Source organism: Cydia fagiglandana, chromosome 1, assembly GCF_963556715.1.
Source record: "Cydia fagiglandana chromosome 1, ilCydFagi1.1, whole genome shotgun sequence".
Classification (NCBI taxonomy): Eukaryota; Metazoa; Arthropoda; class Insecta; order Lepidoptera; family Tortricidae; genus Cydia; species Cydia fagiglandana.
In genome coordinates, this window is record NC_085932.1 from 8,180,143 (window position 1) to 8,206,214 (window position 26,072).

General features: G+C 37.0%; 1 protein-coding gene across 1 annotated transcript; it reads left to right on the forward strand.

The window, feature by feature from the left end:
• The first annotated feature begins 694 nt into the window (after window positions 1-694).
• LOC134680578 (acyl-CoA Delta-9 desaturase-like) lies at window positions 695-19,964 on the forward strand. Its single transcript, XM_063539688.1, has 7 exons — window positions 695-819; window positions 5,977-6,089; window positions 8,122-8,284; window positions 10,542-10,715; window positions 11,781-11,966; window positions 12,498-12,658; window positions 19,713-19,964. The coding sequence occupies exons 1-7, from the start codon at window positions 695-697 to the stop codon at window positions 19,928-19,930; spliced, it is 1,140 nt and encodes a 379-aa protein (XP_063395758.1). The 3' UTR covers window positions 19,931-19,964.
• Window positions 19,965-26,072: the final 6,108 nt, after the last annotated feature.

A 26,072-nucleotide genomic window follows, 5' to 3' on the forward strand; every position in this document is an offset into this window, starting at 1 on the left:
GGGGTAATTAATCTTTACACATGTAAAGTCTCCGATTGCAAGTAAGTCCTAAGGAAAATAAATCATAGCTGTAGATCTATTAGGTACTTCCATTACTGAGTTTGCGAAATTGCCTTGTCTTGTTTGGTTTCCTCGCATTCGATATGAAAAGTAGAGTGTTTAACTCGGGTGAAAGGCACCATTTCTGTCTCGGACTATTGGCGCTCTCACTGCGTTCGAGCGCCAAACTACCTCGACAGAAATGGGTGCCTTTCAACCCTTGGTTAACAATCTACTATAGGTACCTACACGTGCTAATGCTAATAGGTAATTCGCAAGTTGTGTCGAGTTATAACACTCCCTTCGGTCATCTTGAAAAAGTTCGCCACTCGTTGCGAATTTCCTATTTTTCGCACTTTTATCGTAAATAACTATTATATAATTCGTTTCCGTAGATGTGAATTAGGTAATTTGCTTGTGCAATCTTACTGCCCGATTCGAAATTTAATAGATCTAGAAACGATAGGTATATGGATTAGATGTGTCGTTTTTGTTTGAAGAAACGTCACATTTGACACTGACGTATCTAATCTATATCGTTTCTAGATCTATTAACTGACGTATCTTAAAGTTCGAATCGGGCCGTTAGGTTTGTGCCTAAAGCAGGGTAAACTAAACTTTACGTCGCTTTTGTCTTCAGAATCGTGTACATACAATGACGACCGGGACATCCCTCGCGCTGGCGGGCAGCTTCTTCGCGGCCAAGAACAAGTATGTGGACGACGAGAACATGAACGCCGTGCTCACAGGAAGGAGTTCCGGCAAGCGACGAGATTACGAGTGAGACAACTTCATTCATTCATTACAAGCTTTTTATTAACTTGCAATACGGGTCAAATTTACAAGTTAAATTTGATCCACTTCCCAACTTCCAATGAACCTGAAAATTTGCATAAGTGTAAGTCGGGTGACAATGCATTATTATAGTACCATCGAACTGATCTGATGATGGAGACAAGAGGTGGCCATAGGAATGCTGTGATATAATAACGAAACCTAATTGTGTTTGAGGTTTTTAGAATTGTCTCGATGAGTTTTTTTTTTTTACTTGCCTGTGGGAATAAATTAGAGTCAGCGATAAAAGCTTGTGCCAAAAATGGTTTGATTGCCACAAACTTATTTTGAATCTGGTGCTATTGGGTTACTTTCTTAAACATAATTATATACTTACCTCTGTAGTTCGCGATTTAAAGTAGATATTTGTTATAGTCTAATTGTTCTGATATATAGAGACACATAGTATTATCTTTTTTTTTTTTTTAGAAAACAAACAGCCTTTTACAAATAAGTCTTACAAAAATTATTGAAAATAGGCCTAAAGTTTCATATGTTACTAGGTTGACTATTACAATAAAGGTAGTAGGTTACTTAATTATAAATTACCCGAAGGTATTATATAGTTGTGAATACTACACGCAAATAAAGTAAGAATACAGTCAGCAGCAGAAGTCGCTATACACTCCAGGTGCTCAAAGAGAGGTAAACGTTTAAACTGTCAAAAAGTTGTTGACTGTCATGGTAGTATTTACTTGTGAGCGCTCAACGTGTCACAAATATGTTAACAGTCGCTATTCATTAATTTCTACACTTACAACAAGTCATTGATACTTTAGCTGTCAAAAAACCAATGGTATCTAAGCGGTCAACGTGTCAAATATATCTGAACAATATGGAAAAATAGACTTTAAAGCATACAAGTATGGTCGAATATTGAATAAAAGATAGCCATGCTAATTTCAGGTAAAGCGCTTTGACAATCATCGAAAGCAGTACAGTCTTGTCATCACATACATCTATCTCACGTTTTGCCCTTCAACCATTTGACAGGAGCCTCTCGGTCAACTTACTGCAAACTATTTCTTTTAACAGAATCGTCAAGACGAATGCTAGCAAAAGCTAACTGAAGCCGAATTTAGAGCCAATTGTCAAGGCACGTCGTGGTCTCAGTAACAGGCGTTTGCTTTTCAAAGCAGAGACCGCGGGTTCAAATCTCAGTCGTACGCACCTAGAGATTACAGCTTTTTGTTTTTTTTTGGGTTTCATTTCTATTATTAATTTGTGTCTTCTGGTTTTATGTTAATTTCGCATTAGTTTACATAATTTTTGAAGATAATGTCACATGTAGCGTATGTACGACTTTCTATCAGGACGTTGTAGATTTGAACCCGCAGTGGGCGTTACTTAGATTACTCCTGTGCGGAATGCCATTTGATATTTACTACTCAAAAATCACGTTTGTTGTATGGGAGCCCCACTTAAATCTTTATTTTATTCTGTTTTTAGTATTTCTTGTTACTTATAATAGCGTCAACAGAAATACATCATTTGTGAAAATTTGAACTGTCTAGCTATCACGGTTCCTGAGATACAGCCTGGTGACAGACGGACGGATGGATGGACAGACGGACGGACAGCAGAGTCTTAGTAATAGGGTCCCGTTTTACCCTTTGGGTACGGAACCCTAAAAATGCTGGTCTCTTCGAAAACTGACTAAATTAAATTAAAGGATATGAAAACAATGCATTTTATTAATTTCAGACATCATGTTTCATAGTAACATTTATTGCTTAAGACCTACACAATCGATATCTAAATAGAAATAATCTTAGTTTTATTTTTCAAAACGTTCGGGGTTCGATTCCCGAGCTGAGTACACATTTTTATAAATGTATGAATGCAGTTTTTCGTGTTACTAAAATCGATGACATGATTCCTAAGAAGGGATCGGTGTATATCGTATAGTATCAGATTTTCCCATACTGGCCGATCTAAATGGGCCACCCTGTATAGTATATTTTACTACAATAAGTGGTAGCCTACTTATTGTAGTAAAATATATATATTAACATAGGTATATAATATGATCAACGGTTTGGAAGAACAGCTGCATATGACAGTTAAAATAAAAAAAACCGATCATTCTAGTAGAACCTACTTATTTATTGTATAAGTTTGACACTTAACGATAAAATACTTCTTTAAGAAAGGAGGTGTCAATTCGTAGTGCTACAGTATTTATTTTAAAGTTAAACAGATAAAATGTTGATGCTTAGTTACCATCGAAATAACAACTGCTTAGCAACTGGTGGCACCCTGGCTGCTGACGTACGTGATTGGCAGTGCGTGTAGGTATTAATGACAGCAGCTTGAATATGATTGCTTAGTTACCACTGACTTTTTAACCGTTATTGTCATTGTGATTAAATAAGGGTGTATGTGTTAAAGAAAACTCAGAAGTTAAGGTATTTGTGACGAACTGAAAGCCTATGTGAAAATGACATCTTAGATGTCTTTATTTTTGTGACGATTGATGTGTATATGTTTTCTTGGACACCTTGCCCGCTCAGGTATATCTGCTGCTGACTGTACAATGCGAAATATAACTAGCAACAATTTTTTCAATTACTAGAAAACAAAATATGCCGAACTTTGTTCTTGAAAACGGACAAACTAAACTTTTTGTTAAGCTATTAGAGAATGGTAGGTACTTGTGACGCATAGGCTGACAATACGTTGTTTTGATGCTGATTGTACACATTAGCTAAAAGCATTAATATTTTGTGTAGTACAACATTAAATTTATGGGCTAATTACTATTCGTGATGCATTTCTCTAATCATGAATAAGCAAATAGCTAATAATATTTATTGGCATGTTTGTAAACCTCGCGTATAAGTATGAAAGTTCAAGTAGTAGTGTAAGTAGGTACAAAATACATTTTATACTTTTAATAATACCTAAGGATTAATTTAACTACAACAGTATTCAAATTACCTGTAGAAATAGAAACCTCTTCAACGAGATTGCGAACGCCAGGTTTGCAGTCCAAAAGTCAATATTATTACATATTTACTTAGTCTTGTTGAGAAAGGCATCAGTAGTATTCCCTATTGCTAAACATCAATCGTTATCATAATTACTATCAATCCATGCAAAAATAAATAAATAAATCATTAAGGTTCACGTTGCGACATTAAGACATTGCGGTTTTTTTGTAGACAAAATAATTAGGAAATGTTAATTGTGGTGATTAGTAGTGTTATTGTCAAATGGCGTAAACTTAGTTTTAAGTAGTTCAGAGTGGACAGATCACAGACAATCTACTTAAAAAAAATACTTTGCTCACTAATGAACTTTACACGTTTACTCTAAAACGTTTACGTTTACTGGATTCGTTTGTTTCACGTTTAAATATAAGTCTCTCAAATAAGACTTTTCTTTCGACGACTAAACGACACCGTAAAACCGACCACTGACTAACAATCCGCCGGACGATATCGGCCGGTCAGTTGTTCGGAGCTGTCAAATTTTCGTTCTAACTGACAGGCCAAAATCGTCCGGCGGCCTGTTAGTGGTTGGCTTTAGGATCTAGCTATGAAATTACCTATCGTCTTTATCGTATTTCGATCTTGTCTAGGAGTGAATGCATTTCTGTTTTCTTTATAAGTAATTTACTCTGATAAGTACCTGTAGACAAGTAAATGTTATTCACATACCACTTATAAGTAGGTAATTGATAATGACAAAAATTCAATTTACTGTTGACCTTCAAATACTGAGTGTAACTATATAAATTCCTACATAGTGTTTATGCATTCCTATGAAAGTGCCTACATAATTCAGAATTTCAAAGGCAACCGTAGAAATACTTCATGGTCATAGTTATAACAATAGGCACTGCTTATGGCTCCTCTACATGATGGGCCAACGCCGGCCACTCCAAGGGACGCATTTATGCGTTAGAGGGAGCAAGTGATATTGCTATCTCATTCTACCGCATAGCTGCGTCCCTTGGAGTGGCCGGCGCTGTCCCATCGTGTAGAGGAGCCATTAGGTACATAGACTGTGCCTTCGTCGGAATATATAGTAGGGCCACGCTGACCGCCAAATGGTACCTAGTCATCTAAATACTTAATCACAGAGTTCAAAGGCTGCGCAGCGTATTTAAAGCCATTACATAAATAAATAGATATAATGTAAGTGCAGTTTTACTCAGCACACGCTGCTGTAACTATTGTGCAATGTTTATTTACTCCTCAACCTGCGCAAAGGGGAGTACCATTCAGATTATAAATATGTTTTTGATTTGATATTGTGGCAGGTCGATATTTGATGTCAGGATATAGATGCGTTTTTATATAACATGTTGATCCGTCAAGGTCACACACATATGTACACAATTTAAATAAGGTAATCTAAGGCGTCATCATTCTTATTACGGGGTGTTTTTAAACCCTTATCCCCCTTAACCAATACTGAGCAACCTTTACTATCGAGATAATCCCGAAATCGCAGGAAAAAAATCAGTACTTACTCCCATACAAAACATCCACATCTAAGTTGCAAATGTATGGGTAATAGCCAATATTTGTAAAGTAAAAGTTGCACAGAAGGTTTGATCAATATCATATCGCAAACTACGGGTAAGGGTAGAATAAACACCCTGAGCAATATATATGTCGTAAAATACAAATAATATTTAGCTCAGTGTACGTTCCTTCTCTTAGGATTAGATTAGGATTTATATACCTATCGTTACTCTAGTCGTACTAATTGTAATTTGCGAGAAAAAAATGTTGTAATTAGTACCATACTGAACAGACAATAAAGTTGCTATTACAACATTTACAACCAAACATTCCGCGTAATTAGTACGTCTGTGAACTAGAATATGCAATACTGTAATGTAAAATATCAAGCCGGTGAATTGCTTTTACAATGGATGAAACGAAAGCCAACGGTAGAGGACCAGAGATATCCATTAAACCCCTGTGTATGTCCAGCGAATATAATAGCTAATTAACAGCCGAGTTCATACGTATGTATGAATTTATTCACCTTATTGCAATGCTAATTAAGATTTATAAAGAAATGTATTTCCATTTTATGAACTCGATTGTATACAGGCCATAAACTAAGAAAGCGTTTTCGTTCCAGATGGCAGATTGTGTGGAGAAATGTTCTAGCGTTCGTATATCTGCACGTCGGTCTTATCTACGGTTCCTATCTCATTTTCACCGGCAATGTCAAACTATGGACACCTATCTTTGGTAAGATGTGTATAAGTTGTTAATAAAGGCATAAAGACAATAGACAATTAATAGTAGATTGTTAACCAAGGGTTGAAAGGCACCCATTTCTGTCGAGGTAGTTTGGCGCTCGAACGCAGTGAGAGCGCCAATAGTCCGAGACAGAAATGGTGCCTTTCACCCGAGTTAAACACTCTACTTTTCATATCGAATGCGAGGAAACCAAACAAGACAAGGCAATTTCGCAAAATCAGTAATGGAAGTACCTAATAGATCTATGGCCATGATTTATTTTCCTTAGGACTTACTTGCAATCGGAGACTTTACATGTATGAAGATTAATAGCCCCTAGCGAAAACATTTAGATTGCAATATTTACGAAAACACACATTTTACAACAAATTGCAGTTATTTTAAAATGATTTGTTCATTATAGTATGAAAATCAGCGGGATTGCCTCTTACTTTTTAATTTTATACTTTTTCGTTCTAAAAGCCGCAATAGACTACCGGACCGCACCGCGACCTTGGTTCGCCGCACCACGTAATAACATAATAAAAGTATTTTAAATATTAAATAACAATTTAATTAATAATATAAGTAATTTTTATCTTGTATTTTATTTTATTTTCATGAATATAGTGCTAAATAACTTTAAAAATCAATTTAATATCGTACAAACGTTTAACTGTGGCTGTATAAGATTCTGCCTTTGCTCATTTACGCAAGTAAGGTTTAAAAAAATATTTTTGGTGTATTCCTTTTGGTTCCCGCCTTATGAAATCGAGTTAATAGAATTCAACGAAAGAAATCAAGAATAAATTGTTTTTAGCAATTCACTACATCATTTTTTATAAAAAAAGGATCAACGTGGGATTAGTAAAATTAAACAATTACCAAATTGTTCCAGGCGAGGAAATAAAGACACTATTTTTCCATTTTGTTTCCACCCAGTTGTTCGTGGGACGGGGACGCAGAGGAGTACACCACTTTTCTGCACTAGAGCATAAACGTATCACTTTCTGCGCACCTTTTAGAACAACAACGACCCACTTTCAGAGCATGAGATATGAAAATATCTTTGATCACTTATTTCTACCGTTGATAGTGGCCGTGGCTTTAAGCTATTTGAAAGCTTTCTAGCTGTTTACTTGCAGACTTTTAATGATATAACTTTACGACAATCATAAAGTTGAAAGTAATATTCCTATTCAACAAGTCCATTTTGGTTATTTCCAATTATTTCCAGTCCAATTATTTCTCGCATGGTATTTGTTTCGCCTAAAAGTATATTTGGGAAAATGTGTATACCGTTAGCTTTTGGCCGATGTATTAAGGCCGGGGTTTTTAAAGACCCGCGTGTTTGCCTGCGTAAAAGTCGTTAAACTCTCATAAGGTCTAAGAGATTTAGATTAATAACGGGTCGGCAAACAATTGAAGAGAGCCAACCGCATTACAAGTAAGCAAACCTTAATATCAGTCCTAATATAAGTGTAATTTTTTTGGGTGTATTGTAGAGCCGCATTTGCAGGTTCAAAGAGCTGTAGGTATGTGGCTCGCGAGTCGTTTGACGATCTCTGAATTAAAAGATCCTTACGTACCCGTAACATTCAGTCACTTGCGGCGCGATTCGGGAAATGATTTAGAGATTCACTAGATATGAAATAGTAAAGGTATGTGACGTTCCACGGCAAAAGGTACCTTATGGCGGCTGGCGCTTACGCTATTATTAACGCCGCTCCAATATTCAGCCGGGCCAAGGATACCTTTTGCCGTGGAACGTCACATATCTTTACTATTTCATATCTAGTGAATCTCTAAATCATTTCCCGAATCGCGCCGATTCTCTTCGATTATAACTATACTGTGACAGTTACCTAACCATCTACCCACGTACCTATAAGTATCACCCATACCTATTTTCTCGCCTAAACGCAACAGAACGTCCGGGTGTATTTTAAATTTGTTATACTTATTACGTATAATTTATTACGTATTTATAAGTAATCCGGTATATCATGAGATTCTAACGTAGTGGTTTAATATGTTACAGCGGTAATATTCACGCTCCTGTCCGCCATTGGTGTGACCGTGGGCGCTCACCGACTATGGGCGCACCGCGCGTATAAGGCGCGCTGGCCCATGCGCCTGGTGCTCGCCTTGCTCCAGACCATGGCCTTCCAGAACCACATCTACGAGTGGGTCCGGGATCACAGGTTAGATATTTGTAGCACAGTTATATGCTTGACATCTAACCATATTTCTGCCATGGGTGTGACGGTAGATTTACATAAGATTTTTGATAGACATTTGGCGCTACAACCTAGACTTTATCAAGGACTCCAAAGTACTTGAAAATTTATCTTTAATTAGTCTTTTGTAATGTGTTAGAAACACACCAGCCTAGGTACACCTACCTAAATAGCTTATCAAATTGTAAGCCACTTGTAATAAGCATTCTACATTAACGCAAATATATTACAACAAAAACATTTTTCCTTAAAAATTAATAGATATCGCGAGGACGTTATTATTTCTATAGCGACCCGAGCCCGCCCGAGGGCGTAAGAGCCTGTGAACGCTTTCATTCATATAAGTAAATAGCTACTTAAATACGTGTATAAGCTCTCTTTTCAAAAACCGGACACGTGTCGCCATGATTCAATTCTCTTTGATTTGAGTCTGATTTCTATTCCCGCATCCGTATTTCATATATATATAAAGTCGGATAGGCTAAGAATAACATTGGGCCAAAAGAAACACAAAATCGATTTTGAAAATTTACTTTGAATTATAAGATCTTTTTTCTTATAACAATGGGCCAAATTCGACACGTACAACTGTCAGATTTCGCATCCACGTCAAATCAACAGTTGATTTTATTGCATACTGAGTGTTGATTCCATCAACGGTGGATAATATCATTTGGTACAACCAAAACTCAACTCTAAACTAAGGGTGGTTCGGTTTGGTTTGCTTGTCACCCTAACTGTGGATTGTTAATGTCAAATTTTGACATTGTACGCATTCGAGAACTTATGATTTTTCCCACATCAACGGGAGATCAACACGATACGTCAAACGTCGCTTGTCGAATAGGGGTCAATATTACAAACAGCTTTAGTTAGCCGCTGGATGTTAGCGTCACTATGGTAATAAAAACTTGAATTTCGTGTTTTCGCGAACGAAGTAAAAAGCGTGTAAAGTAAAAGTGGATTCGTGACTTTTGATAGGTAAATAATACATCCTCCATAAATATCCTTTAGTTAGACCCTTTGGTGGCGAATTCACTAGTGACCAAATCGTTCTCCTAATAAAAGAGAACGTAAAGAAAAAAAAACCGGTCAAGTGCGAGTCGGACTCGCGTTCCAAGGGTTCTGTATATTACTCCATTTTTAACAATGTATATTTTATATTTCACATATCGCGTTTCACACGCGAGTGAATTGCCTTTAAAAATAAAATAATATATAGATAACTGTAGAAATCTATATATATTGCACGGATCACTACGCCTGAAAAATTCCGTTTTCTTTTCATGCGAAAGTATCAACATAAAGAACTTGTTTTGCCTAAAAACAAAAGATTTGATTTACATTATCTTTGAGATGATTATACCTAATTACATCAAGCTGAAAAAACTTTTGAAGCCAATCAATTTAGATTTTTTCGAAGATTTAATATCCAGCAAGCTAGAAATCTAATACCTTCATTTGGTCCTATAATTGCGTGTAATCCGAGTTTGGCCAATCCCAGGAGGTGTGAAGATTTAAGCTCTTTTGCAGTTTTTTGCTTGTAGATCGAAAACGGTACATCTAACGAAAAATTTGCTCTCATCGTGATGAAAATTAATATCCGAGGATTCGAAAATAATAGTTATGAATTCGTAGTCAAAGTTTGTAAAAATCTACTTTGATTTTTGTTAAAATCCGAAATCTGTTTTCACCAGTGAAATCCACACACATCCACAAAACCAAGGAAATTTTTGCCAATCCAAGGAAAAATTTAACTTCCAAGGCTCCCAAAATGTATGCACCCCTCCTGGGATTGAGCACGTATTTATTTAGGACCAAATAAAGGTTTTTTACGAAACAGACTGCCATATCTGACCTCCAACCCAGAGGGGAAAAAATTGGGATTAGTCCGGTTTCCTCACGATGGTTTCACAAGCCCAGGTTTGAACCCGCAAACTCCGCACGCTCTTACTGCAAAGCTATACCAGCGCTTATAAAAGTACTAAGAAAAAAAATGAATTCCGTTTTCTTTATAGCTTATTAGGCGCACTTGCACCATTCCACTAATCCGGGATTAACCGGTTAAACCTGGCGTTACCATAGTTACCAGTACAATTTGACACTAGGTTAACGGTTTAACCGCTTAATCCCGGGTTAGTTAGAATGGTGCAAGTGAGCCTTAATGTGTTAAAAAACTCAAAATTGAATACTTGTTATCGGTACATTACGGTTAATCCAGGGTCCACCACAAGTACACGGAGACAGACGCGGACCCGCACAACGCGCGGCGAGGGTTCTTCTTCTCCCACATCGGCTGGCTCATGGTCCGCAAGCACAAGGAGGTGTTCGAGAAGGGCGCCCAGATCGACATGTCCGACCTTGAGAAGGACCCCATCGTCATGTTTCAGAAAAAGTAAGTTTAGACCCTTATCTTATCTTATTGTTTTCGGGGGCCCTTGCTGATACATAGGGATCTTTTGTTACCCCCTAAAGTTTAGACCATAGAAAACTCTGTTTTTAGGGTGCCGTAATCAACTAGAACCCCTTATAGTGTCACCATGTCTATCTGTCTGTCCGTCCGCAGCTTAGCTAAGTGCTAAATCGTGAGTACTAGAAAGCTGCAATATGGCATGAGTCACAATCAAAATCATTAATTATTTATTCAATGAAGAATAAATTACAGATAACATTATAGTATTTACTTTAGAGGTAGGTACTGCACTTCTCTTATTTTAACAAAATCTCTTAATTATAATAAAATCTAATCAATCTAATGACTCATTAGTAATGAGTAATTGAGTATATACCGCTACATCGATATATAGGGTTTGTTCACTGCTCCGATCAGTAATTGAGGAAGTATAGAGGTTTAGAAATATAAGGCCAAGGAAGAGAGTCATGATCAGGGATCAGGGTATTATGAGAGACCTCACGCTGTATGTGAAGTCCCCAATCCGCATGGGCTAGCGTGGGGAATGGGGACTATAAGAGTCCAAGCCCTCTCGCGCATGAGGAGGCCTGTGCCCAGCAGTGGGACGTATACATATAGGCACAGAATATATAATAGTAATATAGGCTAAATTATTTATTTATTTTACGCAGTCAAACATTCATTTTTTAAACAGTGAGCATTTTTTAGAGCAACTAAAACGAGCGTTGTACATAAAAGTTGTTCAAAGTGTGACCTACATTCAACTCGCAGAGTAAAGCCAAACATTGGAAAACATCTGATATAGCACAAACATGGAGTTCTCATTAAATTTTAAGACATCAAGGAATGTTAAGATATTTTTGAGCACTTGTTATGATTAATAATTACCACAAACCTACCCCTAATTCCCGCAGCCCATTAATTATAAGATTATAACAAGTAATTCCATTTAATGAACTTCAAAGCTGCTTACCTATTGGATACCTATCTGCTAGTGATTAACGTAGTTCAGTCCAGGTTTAAAAAAAGTGAACAATTTGATTACAGAACGTATCTAGTGGTGATGCCTATCCTGTGCTTCCTGCTGCCGTCGTGGATACCGGTGTACTGCTGGGGCGAGGACCCGTGGACCTCGTGGTACGTGGCCTCCATTTGGCGGTACACGCTCTCGCTCAACTTCACGTGGCTGGTCAACTCGGCGGCGCACATCTGGGGGAACAAACCTTTTGACAAGTAAGATACTACAGAATAGTCGTATATGGACCACTGGTCAGTCGGTACTTTGTCTAAAAGTCTTCTAGAAATCGATTTTCGCACAAGTCGTCTCGGATATGGGTATATTTTGATATCTTATATGTTGGTATACATCGGAAAGTATTATTATGTCCTTCCCTGGGGCTCCAACTATCTTCATCAATCGGTTCAAAGTGTGAAAAGGTAACAGACAGAGTTACTTTCGCATTTGTAATACATACATACACACAAATATTAGCAGGGATATGGGTTTGTGCCCCGTCACGCATAATAGCAACCATATTATTATGTGATTCTGCAAAAGCACTTTAAACTTATACTTTATAACGCAAGTAGGTACCTACACAGTAAACAATTGAACCAGGCAGCATAAAGTTGTCAATTTGTCATGCTTGGTAGGGTAGGATAGATTTCTTGAGCTTGATAGAAATTCTGTAAAAATGCTACACTTTTATTTTCAAAAGGGAATCAAATACTGCACGTTTACTATGCTATCCATTGCTATTCTAGAAACATAGGCGCCACTGACAACGTGACCGTGGCCATCTGCGCGGTCGGCGAGGGCTGGCACAACTACCACCACGTGTTCCCGTGGGACTACAAGGCGGCAGAGCTCGGCAACTACCGCACCAACATCTCCACGGCTGTTATCGACTTAGCAGCTAAATACGGTACCCATTTAATGCCTATTTATTGTTTTATAAAGGACTAGAGGGCGTCGCCAAGATCGCAAATTCGAAACACTATTTTGGATATTCTGATGTTGATAGTAGGCCCTCAGAGTGATAATGAGCACGGCGGAAACTACAACCGCACTAATATTGCCATGGTGCTTACTATCAACTTGAAGGCCAAAAAACATTTAGAAGGTACATTTGTTGTTGGTAGTAAATTTTTCGATATAAATAACGCACTTTGATAGACAGTTGTACATTCGAAAATGCGAAAATTTTTCGATAAAAAAAATGCAATTTGATAGACAGTTGTAGATTTTTACTTTTGGTATGGAAATCAGTTACATCATTATATCACGAAAATTGACATTGCGGCAGCAGTAACGTTGCAACAGAGTAATGCTGCTGCATTCGCCACCCGAATGTCACCTTTATCAGACCTTATAAAGTTATTAAAACGCGAGCGAAGCGAGCGCGAAAATATCGCAATATAAAACGCAATTTGATAGACAGTTGTACATTTTTACTTTTAGTCCCAACCAGGCGCGAATCCAGGATTTCATACAGAGAAGGGATGGGACAGTTTTTTATCAGCCTAGCTTCGCATAGGGCTCGATATTTAAGGGTCTCAGCGAGGTTGTTTGATGCAAGAGAGGTGAAAAGATGCAAGAAAGCAGAGCTTGGAATTGACCAAGTGAATTGAATTGGCGAAGTGTGAGCAAGGCAGAAGGCCCAGCTGCGAAAGAGGAAAGCTTGGATTTGGATCCACGCCCAAGTGCAATTAAAGCAGAAGATCAACCTCGCATAAGACCTAACGCCGAACTGCAAAAGAGTGGCTTGAAATCGAACCTATGCATGTAATCACGTCTCTTCTACTGCTCGCTCTTTGGCTCCACTCGAAAGCGCTACTCGTTTAATTTTGTTGTATTATTAAATCAACATAATTATTCAATTAAATTTGTTGATATACGCGTACCCTCTCTTCTAAACTTAGAGTTAATCTGGCAAAATCCTTCCTCGGTGGCTTATTCATGTCAACACGTAGTAAATTCAGCGCCATCTGTTAGTTTACCAGGGTACTCTATAGTGGTAGCACATATTTAATCAAAGTTTGCCCCTCCTTCCTAAGTAGCGCCATAAGATTCAGGGGCAAACTTAAGTCAATCGAGTGTTTTGGCTACCCCCCCCCCCGTTTAGGGGTTGAATTTTTATAGCCTAAAACCTGGCCGGGGATTTTCTCGAGAGATTAGTAAAGATCTCATCAAAATCCGTTCAGCCGTTTTCACGTGATGCGCGTTCAAATAAACAGACAAACAGATAAACAGATAAACAGACAAACAGACAAAAATTCTAAAAACTTTTGGAACGTGTTCTGTTATCGATTCTAAGTATCCCCAGCCAACTTTTTTTCAAATATCTTCCATGTACAGACTTTCGACCGTCTTCAGCTTTATTATATGTATAGATAGATAAATACTTACATATGTATATAGAAAACAACCACGACTCAGGAACAAATATCTGTATCATCATACAAATAAATGCCCTTACCAGGATTCGAATAACCCGGGACCATCGGCTTCATAGGCAGTGTCACTACCCTTTAGGCCAGACTGGTCGTCGTTTATTTATTTTTATATTTATTTTGTATGAAAAATAGGGAATCTAAATACTTCATAATTTTTAAAAGGTGTTGAACAAAAGTGTCACCGTTTGAGGAGTACAATCTATGTTTTCATTATTTGCTCGTGTTACATAACAGACGTAAATGATTAATATTACTCTTAAAGACCTTGAAGTACAAAATACTGCTACATTTCAGAACCTAACAATTGAGAGCTCCATAATAATAGACTTCAATAACAAATAATAGACGGGCTCGCGCGTGGCATTTGTTAGGTACAATTCTCAAGCAATCTATAAATAGATTATATTTATAGATATAAAATCTATAAATTTTACTTCTACAATCTAGGCACCCACATTCAATTTGCTGAATCACTAATTGGCAAGTATATCTAAATTTAATGGAGTATCGGTGACTGAATTGTATGGTCCATTCCATCCATTTCAGGCTTCAACAAATCATTATATTATGCTCTAACAATATTGGTACAGGGTGCCACGTGCATAGTCCGATAACGTACCGCCCAATAAACCGTCCATCAGGATTATTAGGCCGGCTCGTAGATGTAACGTATATGTGAGTAATTACCAACTTGAAATGCTGAATAATGGATAATTCCAAGTTACCCATAAAATAGAAGCTCATACACTAAAACCGTAAAGTGACTGACGTATCGATTCATAGTAAAAAACTCATATGTAGGTATAGTAACAGCACCAGTCATGGGACATTTAAGAGGAAATTTGGAGTATTTATGATATTTCCCGTATACATGTAAATGGTCTACCGCTTAGCGTGTTAACCCTTTACCAGGCCCCGAAGAACCAGCGTGTCTTAATACGTACTTTATATGCTGTTGCAACCGTATTGAACGCCTTGTAAAAAATGTATTTATGAAAGTCGGAGATCTTCCTCTAAACCAGAAATAAAAATGTGGGTTACGGTTATCCCATCGCCTGTCTAAGTAATGAACTGTCATACTAGATTTTGTCTTATTATATTCTTGATCAGGCCAAGGGATATATTCCACCCACATCTTATATCGGTTATAATAGTCAAGGTTTAACTCCAAATCTCCTACGAACCACATGAATTCGCTCTAGGTTGAACACAAAAACTGTTTTATTACTTACGTGAGTTTTTATGACATGACAAGACAATTTACCGGGCCATGGGAAAAATAGCTCCCACACAGTTAAACTCTAATAAGGCCATGGGATAATGTCAACCCACATCCTAATTCTGGTCATACACAATAATGCATGAATATTTAGCAATGTTTACGATTACATTTGCTTTCAACACTCAAAATCTACAAAATATCAAAAAATTGTTCGATCTATGTACTTCTGTTTCATAGAAATTATGGAAAGTGTTCGAATTTCTCCGTAGTTTGCTGAAATTAGCGTTCAAGTGAATTGAAATGGCTGCCAAAGATATATTACGCAATTTAGAAGCGTGTTGTGAATGAAGATCATAAAATAATATTTTCAGGGATTGACAAAATATTTTGTAGGTGGTTTGGAGTTAAAACCTGACTACGGTAACCGATATAAGATGTGGGTGGAATATTTCCCTTGGCCTGGTAAAGGGTTAAAAGATGAAAGTCCTATCCGTCTTTCATGTTTTAGGCGTGTTGTATCAAAGATACGGCAATTAGTTTCCACATATTTAACAAATTAAAACTATGCTTTTTTTCTCCAGTCATGGACACCAAAGCTCCAGTAATGGGCCCCCGGTAATGGACGTGGATCCAGTAATGGGCCCCCTATAATGGACATTGCTCTATCAGTATAAAATATTGAAATGGGGAATAAGTTAGGGAAAAAAAAACAATTTTTGGTATAAGCTTTATTGCTGAATGTATTTTTCTTTCCACAGCCAATTATTATTGTATTAGATCCATCGAGACAATTCTAATATAGAGTTTGTTCGGAAAGAGAAGAGTCGTGAAATGTATTGGGCCCCATACATTCCACGACTCTTCTCTTTCCGCACAGACTCTACCCAAACACAATTAGTTAGGGTTTATTGCGATAAAGTTACCATGGCCACCTCCTGTCTCCATCATCAGATTAGGTCCATGTTATCATAATATTGCATTATCATCCGATTTACATACTTAATTACACAAAATACAAATTTTCAACTGAATCGGAAATCGAAAAGTGGCTCAAATTCAGCTACCAAGATTGGACCCACACTAACTAACAGGGCAAGTTAAATAAAAGTTTGGAACAACGATATTAATTTATCCGAAGTCCGAGAATACCTCCTGATTGACATATTTCGTAACTACATTTTACTTCTGTATTGTTTAAACATGGAATTATGGCATGGCAAGCATCATTCTGTCAATTGTCCCATCATAGGAGGTACGCAGTTTTACAGCTCCTATAATGGGATTGGGCCAAATACCACTATTTTTTTACATCTGTTGAGTCACAACATAGTGTGTTGTATACCTTATCTCATGGTAAATGCAATTAACAAAACACATTCTAGTTTTCATCAAGTATTAATTAATAGAAATTTAATAAATTAACTCACCTCTCTTAGCGAAGTTGTTAAGAATTCGTAGTGGTATTTTTTTTTCAGTGACACGACAACTTTTGGGTTGACGCCAATTTCTTCAAAAGCAACCAAGTTTAATGAAACTTCAAACTGAAACAGCTCTAGGACTCTTATTTTATGATAATATACAGCCAGTGCTTATAAACTACTTTTAGATACTTATTTTAGAGAAATTATGTGTTCTTGTCCCATTACTGGTTCCACGTCCATTATAGAGTATACTACTATAATAACTTTAATAAACAAAATATTGGTGCTCGTTACTCACCACAAAAAAAAATCTAATTCTTATTAACCTTGTTATTATAAAGTTGTTAGCTAACTAAATTATTTATTTATTACTTTACGTTATAATTTTTCATCGTAATTTTTCTAAAGCATAACCAACTGTTATATCGCCCGCAATAAGCTCCATCTGAACTTCTCTTATGAAATCGTCGTTATCAATGTGGAGACTTTCTCTCGACTTAACTCGTGAATTAAGTGTAAAAGTGGTCAATTTTTCCAAATGATTTAACAACCTTAGTATATTTACTGTTTTTTTGGTTACTTTTTTGTTAATTTTGCAGTTCCATGATTCGCATACATTGTTTGTACGGTGTCTGTTTGCATAAACACTAAGCACATTTTGGATATCCCTTGTCAGCCATTGAGAGCCCACATAGAGCAAAAACTTTTTGATTTTCGTATTCACTGTGCTATTGTATTCTAACTGTATGTAATGCCAGCCACATTGAAGATTTTCTTTGGGCAGCAGTGGTAACACCGAACACAAACCAACCAATCTCTTTGCGGATTTCGTTATTTTTTTGCCAAACACTTGTCTAGCTTGTCGCCACATATTTTTGGACCAGTGGTAATAGCAACCAACAACGGTTATTACAGGAAAAACATCCTGAACGGCGTTTAATGCAGCAAGCTCGAAATCGCCGTGGTATTTTCGGGGTTCCCAATTTGGAAACTGCGACTTAATTAAATGAAACATCTTCACATATGTTTCGCTGGTTTTGTCGCTTAGCAAAGCATACAGTAAAGGCTTAACTTTGGTTGTAGTAATCGTACTTCCAAATTCTCCGTGAATAATAAATAACTGAGCAAAGGGAGACGGAGCAGACTTGAAAGTTCCATCACCAAATATTTCTGTTACATCATTAACGAAATTTCTATCTCTTTCCATACAAAAGATAACAATCTTAGTGTCGCCGTCATAATAATCTGCCACTAAATATTGCAAGTGCTGCACTGGTATCTGCACTTCTTCAAAAATTTTAAAATGTAACTTATTAACTCCTGCCGATTTATTGCGTGAATCATACAAGCTATGCTTTGCATTTTTGAATGCAGGTAAAGGCGTAATTAGATCGTAACCTTTCTGTTGCCACGTATCTAAGGCCTCATCATATAACTCGGGTATAGGTATATCTGTTTTTTGTGCAGCTTCCTTTATGTCATTCATTGCAATAGCCTTTTCATTTTGCAGCAAATTCTGAACGCATGAGTGTTCATGTTGTCTGATGACATCCAATTTCTGTAACATTTAAATACGTAGTAATAGATCTAGCTACTCAAATGACTACTACCATATACCGCTGTTTCATTATAGTAGTACCTACCCCCCTCCCTGTCCCCCTAGTGACCCGTCTGGCTTCGGACGGCAATATCGTCATATTTTAATTAATTTAAACAAAACCTTGATAAATTATACACACAAACCTTCCTCAAGAATCTATCGATAGGAGAAAACCGCATGAAAATCCGTTCAGTAGTGTCCGAGTTTATCGCGAACAAACAGGCAGACAGGCAGACGTTATGGGGCACTTTAGTAGTACTTATAGTAGATAGAAATATTATAGGTCTGCGTGGTAGGAAATTAGAATTAGAACCTAGCAATCAAGTGAATCAAGATCACCAAACCCTCATCTGTTTAGTGTGCGTACGCCGCATGTTTTCTATGTAGGTAAATATGTACGTAGGCATCAAAAATAATAACTACCGATCGGCAGAAGTGTTATATATAGCTTATTTTTAAAAAAAATGCCTATATTATTAACTTACATCATTATTTACAGTAACAGAACCACTGCATTTGTCCTTTCGTTTTTTACTGCAAATCCATAAAGATGTTGGAGTATTTCTGTGATCTTTATGTTTATAAAATTGGTATCCGTTGTATAACAAGACAGTTCCTCCTTTTCTTCGTATTATTTTAACGCGTTCCTCATTCATTTTGTAATATTTATGTATTAACTTATTACATAAATCTTTACGAACACACAATAATCAGAAAATCTAGAATAATGACTTTGACATGACATAGGTAGTAACGCAGGGCATAAATCATAAAGTGCTAAGAGATTGTATATCTAATATAACAACAATATATCTTCTAATCTGCAAAATATAACAGCGGTGGTCAACGGGTAAAACACAGTTTTTTTCAATTACCCGTAGTCCCATTTCGGTGCAGTGGGTCTACGGGGAAAAAAAATTACCCGTGGTCCCCCGTGGTACAAAAGCCGTGGTACCACGGTTAAAACCCGAATTTTCCACTGACTCGAAATAATTTTGTCCCCTCTTTAAATTGAAATATAATTAATAAAAATAAAATAAATACATACACTTCCAATGTGTCTAGGTTAGCGTTGTTCATAACTATTCCAAATTTCAAATTGATAGCTTAAGTAGTACTCGAAACATTTAGCAATCTGACTGACAGACGGACGGACGGACGGACAGAGTCGGCCCATGAGGGTTCCTTTTATAACATTTCGGTACGAAACCCTAAAAAAGGAAGGATTCCCAGTTCACGTAACGAAAATTGCTTATATTTATGTACTTATGTTTGCGAAGGTTGGGCGTACGATTTGAAGACCGTCTCCGCTCAAATGATCAAGAACAGAGTGGCGCGGACAGGAGACGGGAGCCACCCGTCGGTGCAAGAGACCAAGCAGGTGGAAGAGGACCACGACCACGCCCACCCCGAGAACCCCGTGTGGGGCTGGGATGACAAGGACATGCCAGAGGAAGACCGGCTCTTGGTGGAAATATCACATCAGAAATCAGAATAGCGGATTACACAGGACGGACGTTTTTGGGAAGGAAGTTCAGAGGGTACCTAATGACACTAATGGCCCGATACGGCCCACAGTCCTACTATTAGGCACTAAATTATTAACTTTAACGAACTTTAAATAATGTAGGTATAACCGGTAGGGCTCTCCCTAGTCCCTACTAATCTCGTTTGTGTGATTTGTTTTGTGTTTCAACAAAACTTGAATCCTATTTTCTTTTTTAAATTTCACAGTCTTTCGTATTTATTTATGGCGGGCAGCCAGAAAATGGTTAAGCATACCGTTGCGTTGCTCTTTTGTGTTAAATACCTATTTTGTGGGTACTAAACGCCCACTTGAAAGAGGGAAGACTAGAATTATGGGTCCTATTATGTTAAAAATGTTAAAACAGGGAATTGGTTGCCTACTTAACTATTTAAAAATAAACATTTTGTTACTTACCCACTAGGTAAATGATACCAAACTGACAGTTTTATAATGTGGAGTGTACTTGTAAAATAACCTAGAGTTAAGTAAGTATTTGTTGTATGTGATATTTTATACATAAATATAGGTAGAGCCTGGCTACTGAATGATATTATACAAAGTTTTGGCGGGAAATTTCAAAAAATCTTGGGCTGGTCACACTTTGTGTAGTAGGAATTATAGTTTTGATACTAGAAAATATTTTTGATTTTCTGTGCACAAGTAAGGTACCTAAGGAAATAAATTAAATATACGTTGACGTGCACTCAATGTCAGCGCACATAATCTCTGCCACTGTGTAAAGTACAGTCAACGACAAACACGCATGTTTACGTTCCAATGTTTTGATTTTATTGATATTTTCCAGGACTTCTAGTTTATCCGTTTCTTTACACACTTGTCCTGTTTATGAGATTCAGGTAGTAACAAATTCACATGACTCACATGACATACTAAATTGTTTACGAGTTGTAAACATTGCAGTTTTTTGTTATACCACGCTTCACGTCGACTTCGCACATCGTCGTAACTGTTTACGAGCTTAAATAGTAGTTTGCGGACCTCACTCGGTATAGTCATTATTAATATTAATTAAAATAAACCGCAAACAATTTGAATGAATGACATAAATTGACAACTGACTATTAGCTTTTTTTTAAATCATAGACAATTGGTGATACAATAATGAAATATATGTCAACAAAATGTGGCTAGCCAGACTTCTATTGGGGATCGGACTGACTTGTAAAATTAGTTAGTTTTTTCGATATGTCTTATTTTTATATATTAACGACATGGGACGTTGGCAAATGTTGTTGTTAGGCTGAGGGCAGCATGAAATGTGTGAATATAAATCGCCAACGTATGACATCATAGGTAATAGATCAAACTCCCTTTTTTAAATATTATGAATCGAAGGCCCAAAAATAAGTCAAAACCGTCGCCATGTTTTGTGCATTCGGAATGTTTATTTTTTATTTTTTACTTAAATTATTTAGATTACAGTCCGATTCAGTTTTGTTACTTTTGTTGCGCCCAGCGACATAATTGTTTTTAAGTAGAAACATTTCGAGGAGCGAGAGTTAGTATGTATTTATATTATATTTTGTAAATACCTACTTACTGAATTGATATGAAACATCAAGAAAACTATACAGCTTTTACATGAAAACATTTTTGAACAATACATTGATTTATAGGAGTCTTTATTAACTTATCAATCAGTCTCATATTTATTTTTTATTTGTGTAATGGTTACATGTATAAGGATAAGTTATAATAGGTAATTTTAAAGTGTAAGTAGTATTTATAACAAGTACTTACCTAGATGGATGTAGCCCAACTCTTTTTTAATTTGAGGGAATTATCTTGATGTGCGATTCGTAACCTACTTATTTCACAGGGCCATTTCACTAATAATTAGTAATTTAATCGTAACTTAAGGCGAAACGACTTCTTTTGTGTTTTGCATTGTTATAGTTTTTTTTTAATAATGTAAATACAAGAAGACTTGCTCATTATTAATTTAATATATTTGGTAAGTATAAACGATTAGTCGTATTCATAGTGAGTGTTCTTAGCCAGTTGAAAAATTAAAGAATTAAAGAAAATAAAAGCAACTTGTTTTTGTTAACCTTTTAACCGCCATAGAATTTTACATCGAGCGTGCTCGTGTCGTCGGCGGTACGAAGTTACACGAACGAAGTACTGTATTTATCAGACCGCGGCGAAATGAGCCCGATTTTGTAAGTCTACGGCGGTTAAAAGGTTAATTACCTGGTCCTTAATTAACGAATGTTTTACTTATATGCTTGTCCATTTATTTGCGATCAGCTACACATACTTGGGCAACACTAGACGTTTTTCGGATCTTTAAAACTATATTAATTAGGCTAATCGTTTTTTTTCTATTAGGATCTTACTTAACCTTTTCGACGCCGTGTCAAACACAAAAGCTGTCACTCGGACACCACGTCACAGAAATGTCAAAACTGAAATTGAACTTTATGCATATGCACGTAGGTCTGTGTTGCTCTGTGGCCTGTGACGGATTAATCGGTGTTTGGCGTTGGACCTACGGTGCGGGTATATCGGTCTTTGGCATCCAAAAGGTTAAACTCTTTCTGACAATGCGTAGAAATTTCCTTTACGATGGAATTTACCTAAAAAGCACCCGAACGCGGCTAGTTTTTACTTAATAGCCACTTTTTATCTGGAAATGTTGGCGCCTTAGCGGTTTCGAATAGCAATGTTGGATTATCCATTGAGATTAAACTATTCTAGATTACGCATTTTTAAATGTTCTTGTTAATTTAGGATCTTTTCAGCTTTAAACAGCTTTGCCAAGAACAATATAAGTAGGTATATGTTTGCTAGGACGTGTTGGTACATAGTTTCCGAATTGTGTTGCGGGAAGTTTGTTGATTTTGGCGAGATATGTTTTATTGCCGTACGACTCTGTACGAGACCTAGGAGACATTGGCCAAGTAAAAATTGGAAGTCAAGGGAAGTCATAAACCAATTCAACTGTCAGCGTTTGCTTATGTAGGCTGCATACTACATTTAAGGGACTATAACCCACATTGTAAAATATTCAAGTATGGAGTTTGTGCTATACGGTTATATACTTATAGGTATAATAGCATGAGTTCTATCCTCTGAAATCAGCATCCTCTGGGAAATTGTATCCTTATTGAGTCGTGTTATGCATCACGCCTTCACGCCCGGGCTGAGTTTCATGCAAGTGCCACAAGGGACGTGGGACAGTCGTATGATCCTTTTAAGAAACTCACTTCGTTCGTTTTTAGGGTTCCGTAGCCAAATGGCAAAAAACGGAACCCTTATAGATTCGTCATGTCTGTCCGTCTGTCTGTCTGTCCGTGTATGTCACAGCCACTTTTTTCCGAAACTATAAGAACTATACTGTTGAAACTTGGTAAGTAGATGTATTTTGCGAACCGCATTAAGATTTTTACACAAAAATAGAAAAAAAACGATAAATTTTGGGGGTCCCCCATACTTAGAACTGAAACTCAAAAAATTTTTTTTCATTAAACCCATACGTGTGGGATAGGTCTTCAAAAATGATATTCAGGTTTCTAATATCATTTTTTTCTAAACTGAATAGTTTGCGCGAGAGACATTTCCAAAGTGGTAAAATGTGTGTCCCCCCTGTATCTTCTAAGAGAATGATAAAACTAAAAAAAATATATGATCTACATTACCATGCAAACTTCCACCGAAAATTGGTTTGAACGAGATCTAGTAAGTAGTTTTTTTTAATACGTCATAAATCGTAAACCGCAATTTTATTATGTTACTTGCTGTTACGGAACCCTTCAGGGGCGAGTCCGACTCGCACTTGGCCGCTTTTTTAAACCCACACTTGTGTTTAATGCCCTTCATTATGTACAGTCACATAAACTACTATTTTTGCTAGATCGTCTTTTACGAAGTGTTGTTAGCCACTTCGATGTCTCTAAGCGTCACTTGCACCATCCCACTAACCCGGGGTTAACCGGTTTAACCGTAAACCCAGTGTCAAATTGTACTGGTAACCATGACCCCGGGTTAGTGGAATAGTGCAAGTGGCGCTAAAGGGTTCTAAACTAGACGCCTTAATATGGTTGCGCTACCATATTAATGTTGGTTAATCGAAGAAATTTGAAATAATTTTAAAACTGACGATTTTAGAAGACTTTATTTTCTTTTTTGTAAGTAAATGGCAATTCTTAAGATTCGGTTTAAAATCAAACATTGATGTAGTTTAGGTATCATTAAGTATGAAGGCAAGTAACCGTATCACAAAAAAGTATACAACGCTGATGGGGCTCAACTACCTATGGCTACATAACATACTGTTTACTGATACCTTTGGCATGCCTGCCATATCGATGCTTACTTCAACTTCAAACTAAATACCAGAGAAAAAGTAGTTTTGCGGTCGCCGTGTCTCAAACCCTTATAAAAAACGAGTAGGGTAAAGGCACCAGTGCTCAGCCATGCACCAGTAGTCAGCCTTTCTTGCCTATTTTTGGCTGTAAATAATAAAGATTTTCTAATTTTCATGTGAAAACTAGGTAATATTATAGATTGATAAGCTATTCATTGAAAAATACCTTAATGTTTAAACGAATACTCTACGATGATCCACAAAAAAATTTCAAAGTGGTGGTGTCTTCTGACATGAAAGGTTAAGAGATATGCACCATTTTTTTAGGAATGTCACATGGTATTTTGATAAGACGATAGCAGCCGAATTGTGATTTATTTTTAAAAGAATATGGAATGCTTCACCTAATTAATACCTAAACTATCTGAAAAACGTAAAATATTTATGTTAATCCATGTGGAAGTAACATTTATATTAGGGCTCGCGGTCGTGTCCGTGATTCGTGAACCCGTAGCCGTGCGCCCGGTTTCGTGAATCACGGCAACGGTTTTCTGGTCCGTTCCGCACGTGACATTCGGTTACGTGAAATTAGGGTACGTGAATCCGTGTAGATCCGTGTAGGCGTGATCACGGCTTCACGTATCATAAGAACACGCCGGTTCGGTCCGCCCGCGACGTTGAGTGAAGATAGATACGATGCGGTCTCTAAGAGCTACGAATAAAAATGTATCGTGAGTTTTTTATTCATAGCTCTAATTCCGTTTCATTACTTTTGAAATAAAATTTATTTCCAATAGTACGGCCTTTTAAATATTAATCAGTAATAAATTAAAAGAACCAAGCATTAATTACAATGAATAGCTACTTTAATAAAAGGGTTGCTAAAATAATACAACAACACTGTATGGGGTACAAAAGGTTTATTAAAATAATTTGCTCAACTTTAAAATAGATATATTATATACTAAGTGGTAACTCAATTCAATAATACATACTTAGTCCTTATTTATTTTTCTCCCGGGCGTGTCGAACCTACGAGACGTGCGATAAGTATTCAACGGAACCGAGCCCGAAGCTCACGCAGGTACGGGCTACGTATCATGGCGTGTCACGGCGTGTCACGTGAATCCGGACGCGAACGCAGGTACGAGGTACGTACCTTGCCGTGTTCGTGAAATTCGTGATCTTAGTACCGCCGGGCTTAAGAACCCGTAGCTACGGATCGGCGTGTATCACGGATATCAGGAGCCCTAATTTATATGGCGGCTGACTATTGGAAACTACTTTTTTGTACAAAATCCAATAGTCAGCCTCCCCTGGCTGACTACTGGGTTTGAAGCAGTAATTTTAAATAGGTCGTAAACCCAGAAGTCAGCCGGGGGAGGCTGACCATAGGATTTAGGATTTGTTATTATTTTAAAATGAAGTGTAAATCGTTAAATCAAGCTGCTTTAAAAAAATACGTTATTATGAATTTATTTGATTGACATATATTAAATACCCAGTAGTCAGCCTGTGGCTGACCACTGGACAATAAGCTCACTCTATTCGAACCCACTAATCAGCCATTAGAATGGGATGGCTGAGCACTGGGTACCTAAAGGCTGTGTACTGGTATACAGGTGGCTGATTACTGGCAAAAATGCCCTTTTATTATATTTAAGTAATTAAATATTTCCAAAAGTTGAATTCAATTAAGTTTTATTCTTTACAAAAATTAAACTTTATTAAATTCTTGAACAGAATAAACATTGATAATACCTATTTGTCCATAAGTGTGCA